The sequence below is a fragment of the Myripristis murdjan genome, chromosome 3, assembly GCF_902150065.1.
Source record: "Myripristis murdjan chromosome 3, fMyrMur1.1, whole genome shotgun sequence".
NCBI classification, from domain to species: Eukaryota; Metazoa; Chordata; class Actinopteri; order Holocentriformes; family Holocentridae; genus Myripristis; species Myripristis murdjan.
Window position 1 is genome coordinate 38395164 of NC_043982.1, and position 15699 is coordinate 38410862.

Genomic DNA, 15699 nt, shown 5'->3' on the forward strand with positions numbered 1-15699 from the left:
CCTCCAAGAAATGCTGCATGCATTATTTGAATTTTGTTGTTTTTGTCCTCAGATAGCATGACATATGGCAATCATTAGCCGATGCCAAAGAACAATTACATTTCTCAAAACTAATCAGTTCTTCAAAAGACTTTTTGCATCTTTCTGGGGGATGTAGATTTTTTGACGTACTTCTATTTTTAGGAAAACTAATTTATGTGCTTGGATACAGCTGACAGAAATGCACTTAATTTGCATCTCAATTTTTTGCCACATCTCTCTGAGCTGACGATAAGTTGAAAGTTGGAGGGGGACCAAGCTTTTGACTGAAAGTTTTTTGGTGTATTACAGCCGTTCCCAAAGTGAAGTTTGAAGATTTCCGTGGGTTCTTGAAGGGATTCCAGGGACTTCTCAGCAAAATGAGCAATAGTTGAATTTATATGATATGATAGATTTCAGAGACAGCTCTACAGTTTCTTGTATGGGTCCATGGATCCAAATCGTACCAAGTGGGAGTCAGACTGAAGTGAAATGTGTCTGTTTAGGGATCTGTGATATGAAAATGTTTACCCCCAGTGTTGTTCACTCAGCTCATGAGAGCAGCTGGCACACTCGTGTTTAGCACCCTTGTGTTTTGACTGGTCAGGAAATGGAGACAGTACTTGTCAGTAATGGGCAGCCATGAAATCACTCATATGCTGGTCAATGCCACTGTTATATCCTCTTCTTTGCTGTGGAAGCGACCCGATTTCCCCACGGGGATCACTTAAGTTTCATCTAATGTGGGGAAATGGTAATGGTGCTGTGTTTTGTTATGGTCCAGCTTACCACAATTTGATCTGCCACAGTGGAACTTAGCACTCAGAATCCCAATCGAGTTTGAGGGTCTACAAGAAGGCCGACAACAGTGACGAGCAGCCGTTTCACAGCCCTCATCCCCTCGACATGCTGCACAAAAAAACAACAAAAACAAAAAAACTAAACAGCAGGCAAGTCAGCAACATTGTGCATATGAAACCAGCCTTATATTTTGTTTAAAATATACCTAATGGTTCACATTGATGCACAAATGTGACTGTAAGTGAGTTTAATGCAGTGTCAGCACATTGTTTTATTTATATACTGTATCTCCAGTGTGAAAACACCCAAAGCCTGGAGTCCTTTTGTTTACTGTTCCAAACAAAGGAATGATAAAAAGTTAATGAACTTCACCAGGGCCAGAGTGTGTTTTTACCTACTGGAGGCTGAGAATTCAACAGAAATACCAACAGAGCTGCATTTGAGTATTGGCGTACAAAATACAAGAAAAAAAAAAAAAAAAAAAAAAAAAAACTACAGGCTGTACGAAAATTATTGTCAGTGCTCTTGGCAGTGCTCTTGGCAGTGCTCATTAGCTGTTTTAGTTGGTTTGGATTCATATTTTACAGTTAAGCAGGTTTTGCACTTGTGTGTCACTATTGCTAATATTGTCACAATCGTCACAATTGCCATTGCCATCAGGCCTTTGGTCAAATGGGCTATTAGATAATATGAAATGAAATGCAGGTGAAGTTTCCCATGTGTTGATTGTGACTGATAATTAATGCATTTATTGTCACCGTGTGAGAAGAAACGTAATAAGAATAAAATGACCTGTTATGTTTCTCAGCATCCTTTGAAATATTTAAATTGTCCATAACAACTGAAAATCCACCCAGCAAAGTACTTTCGGGTAAATTAGCAGCTGAATACAGGGAAAATATGAGATATAAAGAATGCTTTTCTCAGTCGAAAAAAAAAATCATATTGCTTTAGCAATTTCACGCGGAATGCAGTAAGTTGTTCTTTAACATCACGGCAAAACAGGTTTTATGTGAGACTGGTTTCCTCGGGATGAAATGCCATACCTGAAATGTGCCACTAAGAGTTGCCTGTTCCTGCGAAAGGGGATAAATGATGTTGGAAAACTAACAAAGCTCATTTGTACAGAAAATGTGTCTGGGGACATCATGACAGAGCAGCATATATTTTTGGAAAAGATAAGTCATTTCAGTCCCAAGACTCAAGGGATTCTAGTGTTAATCATGTTCATTTTGCATTTTAATCTTGTAGTTGTATCTCTATTCCTTCTTTGAGTCTAAAATGTAAAATGCAAAGTAGTGATACAACGTGGGACAGACAGTTGACTAAGGCTGGGGAAGCACTGGACAATTAGGAGGCCAATCTTCGCCTGATTTACCTCTCGCAGCAATCAGAGGGGAAATCCCATTCGGAAGTTTGTCAGTGTCAATATCTAGATTACCAGGTTGTGTGTTTGCAGATTCAGTGTTCAGATGTTGTGAGGTGTTTACACATCCGCACTGACTGACCTACAGACTGATCTGAGAAGCCCCCGTCATATCAGACATTTTAATATTTATTACCCAGTTGTTTGCAGGGCTCTTAGACGTGCCGAGGCGAGTCTGTCTGTCGCCGGTTTTGTTTTTTTTTTTTTTTTTTGATTGGATTAACATTGGAGATTACAGAGATCTTGATGCCGCTGGTGCATCAGGAGTCAGCGGGGCAATGTCACTCATATTGTTTGGTATTTGACATGCCACATTCACAACTGATGTTCAAAAGAAAGAAAGAAAAAAAACCTTTGAAAACCATCAGTGTGTGTGAAAAATGCCCTTTCAAAATCCTTCCATATCTGTATCTGTATTATGCTATAGTACAGAATATGGGAGTCAAGGCAAGAAAACTGACCTCTACTCCTGTTTCTTAAATGGTATTTTTTTTTTTTTTTTTTTTATATTAACTCTGATCAAACAAATGTAAGAGTTGGCCATAACAAAATATTCCAGTGTCAGGGCTGTGAGAGTCTCTGTGAGAGCCAGTGGCATTAACAATACCCAGCCACATCAGCGATCAGCGTGCACAGCTACTACACAGTCAGTAGTTTCTACACTGACTATAACACAAATTAATATCACAGCAAACACTGGAAAATGATGACATTTACCAGGAAATGTTTGTATTTACCAACTCCCTGGTTAGATTTGAGCACTTACTATTTTTCCCACGTTTAAGGTCAATTCAATTATGAGTTTTCGGCACAAAAAACAAGACATATTGCAGAGTGAAGAGTGTTTTTTTGTTTTTTTGTTGTTTTGTTTTGCATTGATAGCAAATGTGAGCCAGCTACCTAATATCAGCGAATGTTAGCTAACATTTTGCAACCTTAACCCTGACCTTTTCCTAACCTGAACCATGATGGCGAACCTTTCCCTTACCTTAACAATAACCTTTTCCTAACCCTAACTAAGTATTTTTTAGCGGCTGGGGAGGCAGCTACCATGAACATCAGCTCGCTAGATAGCTCTCTCAGGAAATGGTCGTATTACTGTGGGTCATATTAAGAAATTTTCATATTGGTAATTTAAGAAACGCTCCTGTTGGTCACATTAGAGATGTTCTTGTGAGTCATATGAGACAGCTGGAAAAAACAACGTATGTGATTGCACAGGGCGGAGAACTTGTTGATTTGTCAGTTTACCCATTAAGAGCATAGATAGCAAACAATACCCAGTTATTTTGTTGTTGTTTTTTTCACTCAACATGTATGACCAGAGAAACATGGATTACTCTCATCATTTGATTAGCACACTGACCAATGAGACAAGGTATTATCCTCAGTACTCTTGCTGCATATTGTTACAGAAGTAATAGTGTGTTATATTTAAGCTCCCCATTAAAATGACCTCACATGACTTCTACTTCCTGTAAAAAAGAGCATCTTAAATGGTGACATCATCCTCCACTAGTGGGTGTAAATTAAAATTTCAAACAATAAAACCTTCACAAATCTTTAAACATCCTTTCCCATCCGTCTGTCCCTTCAAAATAAAACTGTGTTTGTGTCCCAAGCTGATATCCTGTTGGTTTGCACTTGTGAATGGTCCTTCCTTGCCCTTTGTCCGGCCCAAACATCCTGTTTAACTAGGAAATACATCAAATCAACAGAGTAAGTTTGCATTTTCTCACTTTTCATGTGCTTGTGACCTCTGCCACTGTGGGTTGTAAAGTGTTAAAGTGGTAAAGCATACAGTGGCACATGTCACATGGGGATGAGTTGAGCAACATTAGACCCTACCACCAATTTTTATGTTAAGATTACGCCAGGACTTCTCCATCAGTGCAACCTGTAGGGATCTGCTGGTCGAAGTGAGGCTGGTCAACCTGTGTATATCTGGCATTTTGAGATAATTGAAATCAGCTAATATTTGCAGCCACGAGGTCGACAAACAGAAAAATGTCTGCGGACTGATCTGCAGGCAGCTTTCTCAGTGTGTCTGCCATGGAACAATGTGAGCGCTCAACCCTCTCTGCTGAAAAATGTTGTTGTGCGCTAACTTTTTATTTTTTCATTCATAAGTTATTTTTTTAGAGTTTATTTTTTGATTACCTTTGGACATTTATTTATTTAAAATAAGTGCATTGCAGACAGAGTGCAGATACATAAGCAGAGATCAATCAGACTATAACATAAGTAAGTATTGGCAATATTGGCAGCCACTGAAAAACCCAAATCGCTCGACCATTAGAGCGTGTATGTGTGTATGTGTGTGTGGGTGTGTGGGTGTATGTGTGTGCGTGCATGAGTGAGTGAATGATCGAGAGAGCGAGAGATGCAGGGAGATCGGTGTAAGAGGCACAGCAGGTGTTGCTCTGCCTGCTGTTATCAACAGGTGCACCAAGGCAAGCAAGAAATGAAACCCTGCTGTGTGTGTGTGTGAGTGTGTTTGTGTGTGTGTGCATGTGTGTGTTTTATAGCATCATGACAGGAAAAATACTCTGGACATGGATGCGGTGTGAAATGACTGCTGCAGGAGAACGCGTCCATCACAAACAATTGAAGCTACTCCGCCAATCACAAAATGCAAAGCTCAGTGGCTCGTCCTGGACTGTTTTCTCCACGTGAACATGTAAAAAGTACGCACAGCTGTGATTTAACAATCTGTTCAAGATGATTAAAATGAACACTTCATCATACCAGAGGCACTGCAGAGAAGTAGCAAATTAAATTCATGTCCAAATTCATGAAGACAAATTTTCCTTTGCTGGAAGCGGCTTAAAAGACTTGCAGAAGGGAAAATATTTGTATCTTTAGCCAACCAAAATGCATATCCAGGTGGGAAAAGGTTAGGTTTAGGCATAAAAACGACTTGGTCAAGGTTTGGGAAAGGTTAGATTTAGGTTTAAGTGCCAAACCCAGGAACTTGTCACAGTCTCGGTCTATGAAAACAAACACTGGTCTTGCCTGGGACTTGAACCTGGGTCATCTGAGTGAAACTTATGTTGATCCGTCACTCTACCTGCCTCCTAATATGGCGTTTCTGGGTTTTTATACCACCTCATGATATGTGGTACAAGCACAAAATATACTTTCAATTGAAATATACTTACTTTTAAAGTTGTGCTGACTGTCACAAAAAATGGACAATTCATGTCCATGGGCACGATTAATATTTTGTGACTATATCCCAAACTGTCATGAGACCAGGCTGTTTCTGATTCCAAGTCCTGCATAATAAACTGTATTATCAAAGCAATTCATCTTGAAATACCTGTGGAAAACTTTACCAGCACTGTGTAAACCAGCACACAAGGCAAATGTTTCTGGTGTAGCAGGAGAAAAAACCTCCTTCCATTGTGACTGTGACCAGTGAAAATCAAGAGCGGGGCTGAGGTGACTGAATGACCAGTCTGCCTTCACCAGAGCTTCAGAAGTAAGTACGGTTACAGAGGTAGAAGAATACATAGCGTTTGGGTCCCTCACTCTTTTAGTACTTGCATATATTCAGAATAAGAGAATGCATTCAATGTATTATAAGCGATAATGCAGATTCCAAAAGCACCAGATGCCAATGTTAACCCCCTTTCACATTGCTTATACAACTCTCACCAACCACCAGCAAAGCCAAGGTCTGTACGGGATTGTTTGAGGTTGTTTGGCATTGTATTGTTGGATTCAGCATGTTCAGTGTGTGTTTGGTTGTAGGACAAAGACGCCAGTGCTCCATTCAGTTCCATAACAACATTGAATTATCCAGTCAGTGTGCTACAACACTGAGACTGACTTGATGGGTCTGTCTACAGGAGCTGCTGTCCGCTCTGAAATGTTCTCTCAGCACTTCTCATCCTCTCAGTCCTTTGTTAAGCCTGGTTAATTTTTACAGTCTGACCAAATCCATGACCCCAACTAAAGCTATTTGTAATAAATCAGATAAAATAGAGAAATCTCTGTGTATCAGTGTGTTCAGAGTGGAGCTGCAGAGTATGCTGTGTTGTTGAAATGCACTTGGGCCATTCCATCTAAAATCAACCAATTCAGAAAAAAATTCCACTTGACCCCCTTAGAATCAGCTGATTTTCTTTCTCAACCTTATCTTTTGTGTATTCAGTGAAGCCATACAAAATTTTACATTCATACTATGAATATTTCCCACTTACAGGTCCTCAACTTGCATATAGGTATTAATGTATTAATCATTAATCGGTAACACTTTACAGTACGAGTACAACAATTAACGTTAGTTAACGTTAGTTAATGCCGTAATGGTTAATTAACTGTTAGTTAATGATTATTATGGCATTTACTAATGTTAACCCCTTACTGCCTGAATTTATTTACAATTATCTACAAAAATAAATTGTTTGGGTTTTTGCCTTCAAGCAGATGCTAAATTATTGGTGGTAGAGTGCTTCCAATACAATTCTTGGTATGTGTGAAATATGTATCAACAGCATCAGTGGGATACATACACCACCTCGGCTGCATTAAGACTGGAAGTGGTTTGAGGCGAATTCGCAACAATAGTCTACAGGGGGTTAATAATATCTGCAATAACCCTTAAATAACATATAAATTAATACCTTAGCATGAACAGCATTAGTACATGATTCTTAGACACATTAGTTAACAGTTAGTTAACTGTTACTTAATGTTTATTACCTGTTACTTAAAGTTTATTATGGCATTAACTAACATTCATTGTTGTACTTTTATTGTAAAGTGTTACCCATTAATCTTTAGTTATTATTTTTGTCTAATTTATTATTACATATATTATATAAATACATTTTCCATGCCTACAAGATGTACCTGTGCAGTTTGCAAAGTGGACATGTAGCTGAGTGCCATGAAGTCAACACTTAACACACTGGGTACAAACTCACTGAGCATCATAATGGTTGTAATTCCTTTCAAGAGTTAATACAGTCTCCAGTTTTACATTTTGCAAGAGTCAAAATATACCTAAAATTATTTTAACCCAGAAGGAATCATGGCTAGAACATGAGCCTGGTCTCAAAATGGACCTGAAAATGAGACCTTTCATCTGCCATAACTTGTTTTAACCAGCCACCTATTCCACATGGTGATATGATCCTTGAAAGTTTTCCCAAAATGCAGTTTTTCAAGTTTTCTCTGATGAATTATTAGAAAACATGTAACACATCCAGGATAGCAATGCTTGTTTCTACAATATTGTGTCATAGACATTAAACTTTCATTTTCCCAAGATACTGATGCTCAAAGTTGCTTACAGAAAAAATCGTGTTGAAGAAAAAAAAGATTTTGGCTTGGGATTGTGGATCAATGTAAAAGGGACTTGGTTTCAGTTTTTAAAAGAGCTCAAGTGTGTTTTTCAATAAAAAAAACAAGAAAAAAGAAAAAGAAAAGTGTGAAACTTCGACCTAGTCATGTACCCTTTGAGGACCTGAACCTCAGAAAATATTCACAGTATGAATGTGTGATTTTGCATGGCTTCATTGAGCATGTAAAAGATATTGTAGAAAAAAATCAGCTGATTATGAGGAGGTCATGTTGGAGGCACTTGTTGAAATTCCATGGAATGACCCATTTTCTACCAAAAGAAAAAAAAAAGTCACCGCACGTGGTTATGATTATGACTATGATTGTTATTCATTTTATCAGCTGTATTAACCTTTACTCAGGTTATATTATAATTCATGTCAATAGTAGCCTTAAACTAACCTGTATGACAAGTATCACTCCACAACATGATCCACCATTTCACGGTGATTTCACTTCTGTTATAAAGGAGCTAACACAAAAGGAAAGTAGTTCAATAAAGTCTATGGTAGCACTTTATGTGTTTATAAGTTCACGACCGTTATATTTAAAAAATCCCATATACAAAATAACTTCAGAAAGTTAATAGCTATTCACCATTAATAAATTAAATGCAGGTCTATTTTATGTGCAGTCTACAGCAGTGCAACTTCTAACATTTATCTGTTTATTCTCTACATTGCAAACCTTTTTCCTCAAGGATTTCTCACTCTTGTTCCCCTGCAAAGCAAAATAATTGGAATTCAGCTGTGCACATAATATTGAAAAATAGTGACCATCCTTACTCCATGAGCAGGCTGTGCTCACTGGATCAAAAAAACGAAACAGTATGTGCAAACTGTTCCCACAGCTTTCCAGCAACATGAAATTAATTTCCAAATTTGAATGTGTGCCATCAGCTCCTAAACACAGAGATGGCGGATTGCTTATGCACGGTGCACCTTTGAAGAAACACATGTTCTGATCGCTAAACTGCCGAAACATCTGGAAATCCACCATAAACACCCCAGCAACAAAATCTGCATGGCGTCATTTGGAATGTAAATTTTAAATCTGGCTAGTTGAGATTTTAAAATGTGGCGATGTTTTTATTTTTTCTTCACTTAATTACATGGGTTGAGGGGTGCCGTAATTAAATAAGCATGCAGCTTTGTTCAGCTAAATCATGTACTAGTAATCCCTTAATCAGTTCCATCTTGCGAGTGGACAAAGTCTACTTCGCCAAGTTGTAAAAAAGAAAAACAAACAGAAAAACAAACAACAACAACAACAACAAAAAACTGCAGAGTACTGAGCGAGCCAATTATCCTTCTTTCTATAGAGACCTGAGGCTCCTGCAGTTTTCATCTCTAGTACAAACCCATATGCCAGAAATACATGGGAGAAGCAGCCAGAAACATTACTGTGCCCCCCTGTCTGATGATGCCATGGTACTTAGCCAACACAACAATGCTGAATCCAAACTGCAGAAAGACGTACTGATAAATAGAATCTAAAATCGTGCTCTGAGGAGTACAAATCTGTACTTAGTAAATTAAATATTGACTGATATGTTGTGTGTGTGTGTGTGTGTGTGTGTGGCTCCTGCGTGGGATTGGATTCTAGGCAGACATCGGTCCTGTAATTCATTTTGGGCGCATTGTCGATAGATGAGAAGTTGTTGATCAGTTTACAGCAGCAGCACAGTGATGTTTTAGCTGCGATTCAGAAATTACAAAACATATTTACCTTTTATCCAGGCATTTAGCGGAAGATAAGCCCACCTAAACTGAGTTAATCCACCTTTTTACGTTTTTGTAATGTAAATTAGCACTCATCATAGCAAGTAATGCCAATGTGGCCAGTGCCAGATACCCGCATTCAATTCTACACGCGCTTTAATGCAGCTCCTTTTATTTTTTTACTGTAATGTTTACTGTCTTAATGGTAAATGATTTGAAAACATGCATATTTGAGAATTTTAGGCATGTGTGAAACCTTAAACCAACTCTTTTCAGCTGTCCAGTGGTCATGGCAATTCAAAAGCACATTCACTCTGGACATAATTGTGAAAAGATGTGACCTTCCTGAGTTTTCACTGTGCAGCTAGGCATCTTGGCAATCATTTCATCACTTACCCTGTACTGATTTCCTGTGAGAATCTTAGGCATGAATGAAACCTTAAACCAACTCTTTTTAGCTGTTAATCAATGGTCATCAGTTTGTTAAAATGTAATGATTATTCAGTCATGCATACGGCCACCATTCGTATAGAGACTCGACCTGCCTGTGTCCGTTCAGAGCATCGTCAGCAAATTAAGCTATCGGGCTGTATCCCTCTGTTAGACTATAGGAAAAAAAAATCGATTTATTTCAGGCTTTTTTGTGATGGTCTTCAATTGATTTGGATTTCCAACTTCAGTTATTGATTAGTTTTCTTCAGTAATGTTGTGAGACTTTACTGGGCTCTTTCAGCACCATGGACAGCACCGGTTGGAGTAGACCCAGTTTCTCTCGGGTTGCAGAGTTTTGTGATTTGAACTTCCTCTGTCCAAACTAGTGAGCAATGCAAAGTGGTGTTTCCTCCTTTGTTGACTTTTCGTGCCCATGTCATTGGCCAGACCTGACTGCTGATGGCCATACCGAGCCATTAAAATGAAGGGGTGGCGGGGGATCTGTTCAGTCACAAGCACTTTGAGTCCTGACAAAAAGAAAAGAAAACCTTGAGGGAGCATTTACTCTGTCGAACAATGGCTGCAGTGGGCCACTACACATTTGATGATTATTTTGAGCTAAAGGACAAGGAAGAAAATGACAATATTGTGAACACAAGTGTTGTGAACAGCAACAACAATGAGTCATCTAAACGAACTTAAGAGAATAAGGAATGCAGCATCTACTACCACACAGAAAGCATGGATGGATCAGTCTTCTATCTTCACACTGGCTACAGCTTAGCAAGATAAATAAAAATCTGTCAGGCATCAAGGAGGACGATTTGAGTAAAATACTGTGCTACTTTATTGCTCGCTGTGCAACATAAAAGATACCTAAATGAACCACCTATGAGTTGGTTCTGCTGAATCATGAAGGATGAAGGGTTCGAGGCAGCTGAAAACATTCCTCTGAGCGGTGAAGAAAATGACATAGGAGGGCAGAGACACAAGCACATGCCACCAGGCGCTAACGCCAGTGATGAGAAAACGATACGCCGCTCATATGCCTGCGATCCAGACGGCCCCAGAGGCCCGCATAACAAAGTTTGGCTGACATTCAGCTTCATTTTGGTTGAAAAGAGAGCATCATCATTCTTCATCAAAACGTACAAACACAGGTGGAAACACTGCACCATGAGTTTTAATGAAGAAACAAAGATTTAGAAAGACCCTTAGGAGATGGATAGAATAAGGTTAGGAAACACCTGTGGTTTCATGTTTGTGATCCTTTGTGCACTGCAAAACATCTTAGCACGTCATTTTCAGTCTCATTTTCAGAGGTAAAATCTTCTTTTTTCATTAAAAAAAACACACACACACACACCAGTGGGATGAGACAATCCCACTTATTTCCAATGCAGTTGTTTCAGGAATTCTTCTGGGAACAAGCATAAAGGCAGAAGGCAGAATAAGGCACATCATCCCACTGGTATCAAGAAAATGATTCAAGAAAATCCTAAAAACAAGTTGATTAACATCGGAAACAAGTGGGATTATCTCATCCCTCTGGCAAGAATTTGAGTTTGAAGATATGAGGACTGAATATGAGTCTAATCTTGAGGATTACAGTAAATGCCCCATCATTTTAGAGGAAGACCAATGCTTTAGCAGGCCACTCCAGGTGCCCCTGCCACTTCATTTGGAGTAAATTCACTCTACAGCGACTCTCCGATGCTCTCAAAAAAAAAAAAAAAAAAAAAAAAAAAAAAAAAAGATCAGAAATAAGAACAGCAATAGGCAGGCGAATATTTCAAATAAGGAGTGTTTTTGCTGCCTGGTTTTATTTTGTATATGGTTATGTAATGTCATTACAGATGCAAGAGTTGCAGTTAAGTCTTACTAGACACCTTCACTATCAGGAAAAGATGGATCAGCCCACTCGCTTCACACACGCTCATAATCAGCAGTACACTTAATGGAAATGTGGAAGTATGTGTGCCAGCAGACTGACACTTGTTGCCCACTAATGCTTTTTGTACGAAAGAGGTGGTTTTAATGTTGGAAGTGTGAGAGTGTTACAGTGAAATGAGATTGTGCATATTTTGTACTGAACCATAATGATATTTGGCCCCAGGTGGAATTATTGTATTTGTAGTGTGCCAGAGTTTACCTTTAGCCACCACAGACTTCATAGCAATATAGGAGTGTAGGTTTATCGCTTGAAACAAAGGGAGAGATTGTGTATGTGTGTGTGTGTGTGTGTGTGTGTTATGCATTCATGTTCCTTAGCATTTGTGTTTTATGTGTGCTTGTGTATATGAGCCAAATGCAATGTAAGGTGAATTGGAGAATTGAGAGCTTCGTGGTGAAATGTTCTTGTTAGCGGAAAATATGCTTATTCAAATCCCTGGTGGCACTTTCAGTTTTAGCAAGGCAATCAATTTGAGCCTGAGCAAGCCCTTGGTCCATGGATTCCCAATGCGTGATGCAGAAACAGAAATGTTGCAAAATGACAATCTCCTCCAAAGCGTGCTGTGCAAATAATGATTGCTCCCCTTGTGTTCAAGATCTGGAAGTGTTAATTTTCCTCCCTTTTTCCCCTTTTTTTCTATCTTCATTGTGGTTATGCAGCATGAGAATTGGACAGAAGATATTATTTTACACTTACAATGAGTTGTCTTGTTCAGATAAACAAACAAATGTCTGAAATGTCCGCATGTTGCGGTGTGTACAGAAGGTTGTACTTTTCTCTCTTATTCAGATGCAGTACAACTCTTACTCTCTTACACAGTAAAAAACTAACCATAAGGATAGATATATTGTAAACTCATGACTGTGTGTGTTGCATCAGCTTATTAATGAAGGGTCTGAGTTGCTGCATATTCAATGTGCAGTATTTCAGCACCCGTCTGATGTTTTTCTCTGGAAAGAGTCTTCCAAAAGGAGCAGATACCTTCAAAAATTCTTGCTTTATTTCTCTCTTTATAACTTTTCCACACCACTCCTCCCCCTGTGAGTTCACATTGTTGGAATCTAACTCTAATCTCTCCATTTCCTCCCAGTGTCAGCCAGTGACTGTGACTCGGAGGAGAACGCAGAGTTGACCTATTACACCCTGAGTCCAGACTTTACCATCTCCCCCCATGGGACTATCTTCCCCACTGGCCCGCTGGACTATGAGAGGCCCAACCACCTGTATGAGTTTGTGGTGATGGCTGTTGACAAGGGGGACGTCCCTCGCACCGGCACCGCCACCGTCCGAATCCGCATGGCTAACGTCAACGACGAGGCGCCGGAGTTTTCCCAGCATGTGTAAGTGGGCCTCATGCTCCTATACTCATGTTTCACAGTCATTCAGTGTTTGTTGCTGAACCACAATGGAGTGAATTATGAGTGGGATTTAGTCCCGATCACATAAATATCTTGCAGCCTGATCACCAAAGTCATTGAGCATAAATCCCACATTACAAATATTGTGATGGGTGTAAACATGATATCAACTGTCAAAAAGGAAGTGACCACACAGGCCCTGAGCATGTTTGTTGAAAGACTTTAAAGATGTTTGTTTTTGTGTATTATACTGCACTGAACATAACAAAACAATTTAAAAAATGTAGTGATGCCCTTTTTTAATGTATTTGGAATGATCTCTGAATCGAATGCAGGCCACTGTGGTAAAGACTCAGCCTCGATTTGTGTTAAGCACTCCACCGGAGCTCCCCACGGATCGGTTTTGACATGGAAACAGTGATTACTCCATCCCTTTTCAAATCAAAGGTTACTATTAGTGTTAAGATTCAGTCAGGCAAATAGAAGAGTTTATTAAAAGCTCGGGTCAAGGACAAGGTTAAGTAACTGAAACAGTTTGATTAAGGTCAGCGTAACATCAAAATCTGACAATCTGGGATCAGCGCAGGCGGGCAGCTTAACCTGTGAGTTTTGCTATTGAGCATATGGTACTCAGGGACCATTGTAAAATTTTGTTAGTGCACATCAAGTGTCCCGCTCCCCTCCATACCCCACACAGGCTCGTAGTAACTGGAGTCAGCTTTGGTTGTTGCTGCCTGTTTCCAGCAGGATTTGGTGCTGCTAGTTGTGTCTCTTGTTAAGAATCATCCGAGCGCATTAAGTGTGACAACTGTATTTTGCTGTAATGCAAACGGAGACCTTAGGGTCTTAGATACAAGTCTCTGTAAATTTAGCTAAGCCTGATGGACTTGTCATTTCTCTCATCGCTTCTCTGGCGGCCACCATTTAGGAACATATGAAGAAAACATGAACATCAGTCCAGACTTCATTTTGTTATGCTGTGTGTAACAACACGATAACAAACTGCTGGTTATCAGATGCAATTACTGTCATCTTGTACCCAGAAACACTTGCATTTTTTAGGCATTTGCTGTAGTTGGCTCAGATTATATTCTCACTCCTAATGATGCACATTACAGTTTGTGGAAGAGGAATGGAATCTGCACTGTCAGCTGTCTGGGTGTCTTTATTTGGTGCAACCCCAGTTCAAATTGCATTGTGCTCACCTGGACAAACGAACCAAACAAAAGGAGTAAATGCTCCAGCGTTGGAATGGTACACGTCTTACCCTGCTGGCAGTCTCTCACTGAAACCATTTAGCCCTCTATCCCCTTTCCACCTCGCATGTCATGCATTTTGAGTGATGTAATGGATTTGGATAGAGCAAAAATGCATAAAATTCAGGTGTGCATTGACCTTATCCAAGACACACTTGAGATCTGATAAGCCAAACCAGCCCTGGATGTGGTCTGGGACGCATCAGACACAGCAAAGTGTAAATTTCAGTGTATCTATTCTTCTGTCCGCACACAGTGACTGCTGAAATGAAAACAAATTTCCCGCTGATTCAGCCAGGAAATGCAGACAAATCAAACAGGCAGCATGCAGCTCGGAGTGACAGTGAAAAATTGATTGCTAGGATACCTGCAGATAGGGAACAAGTGAGACGAGGTATTTACTGTCAGCTGTAAAGGATGTAAATAACATAAGAGGAAGTGACGTGTGTCAGTCTGAATTTTGCAAGGGCAAGAGAAATTCAGTTTCAGTGTGCATACCGGACACATTTCAATGCCAGATGCAAAGGTTGTCAGTGCACCTTATTTGCACTGTTGCGGGCCTGCCATCCTGTAAATTCTGTTGACTGGAAAATGCCTTGTGCTGCTGTCACAACATATAAAATGTTGAAGGCCAATAACTAACAATAACTTACAAGAGTAAAGAAAGCCTTGGCAGCAGTATCAGGCCTTGCAAGTATCCAGACCTGACATATGTTTCTATTTCCTTTTGCTTGTACTGTTGCTCTGCACCATTCTGTCCACTCCTTACCATGCCAAGCATTTTGTATTCATATTAACACCTTCCACATACAGAGCACTATGTCCGATGAGTTTTCTTGCTAAGGTTCAGCCACTCTTACACACACAAATGACTAATATAGTTGTTGGGACAAGAACCATCTTTACAGAGGGTTTTTTTTTTTTTAAAGTTTGCTAGTGTTTTTGTATGTCTGTATGTGGCAAGACCATCATGCACCAAACCAAAAATAACATTTCTACCTTCTCACATTGTCGGTACTTATCAGTGGAAAGCATCTACAGGGCTGCACTGCAGTCTGCATTAGCAAATCCATGTACAGTCATACAGTCCAAAACTGATTATTTGAAACTTCTCAGGATAGCAGCCAATTATTTGTGCTGATAGAGAGTATAGGCTCACATCAGACCCACAGGCTTTTTGTGAATGCATGTGTATCAGAAGTACGGAGATTACCGTCTCTCAGAGCTCATGTTGAGTTTTGAAAAAGTCTCCAGCTCCTCATGAAGAAATCACTTAGTTGCACAGGGGAACTTTCTTTTCCTTTGTGTGGTTGTGGGTGCAGTGTAACATGTGCACAAAAAAACACTCTTTCACAAATCAAACAATTGCCATATTCTTGTA

General features: G+C 39.6%; 1 protein-coding gene across 1 annotated transcript in view; it reads left to right on the forward strand.

Moving 5' to 3' along the window:
* The window catches only part of LOC115376252 (neural-cadherin), a 376719-nt gene that overhangs the window by 123080 nt on the left and 237940 nt on the right, over positions 1 to 15699 (forward strand). Inside the window, exon 6 of the mRNA XM_030075748.1 lies at positions 12795 to 13044. Within this exon, the coding sequence (XP_029931608.1) occupies positions 12795 to 13044 (250 nt within the window). The remainder of the gene's footprint in view (positions 1 to 12794; positions 13045 to 15699) is intronic.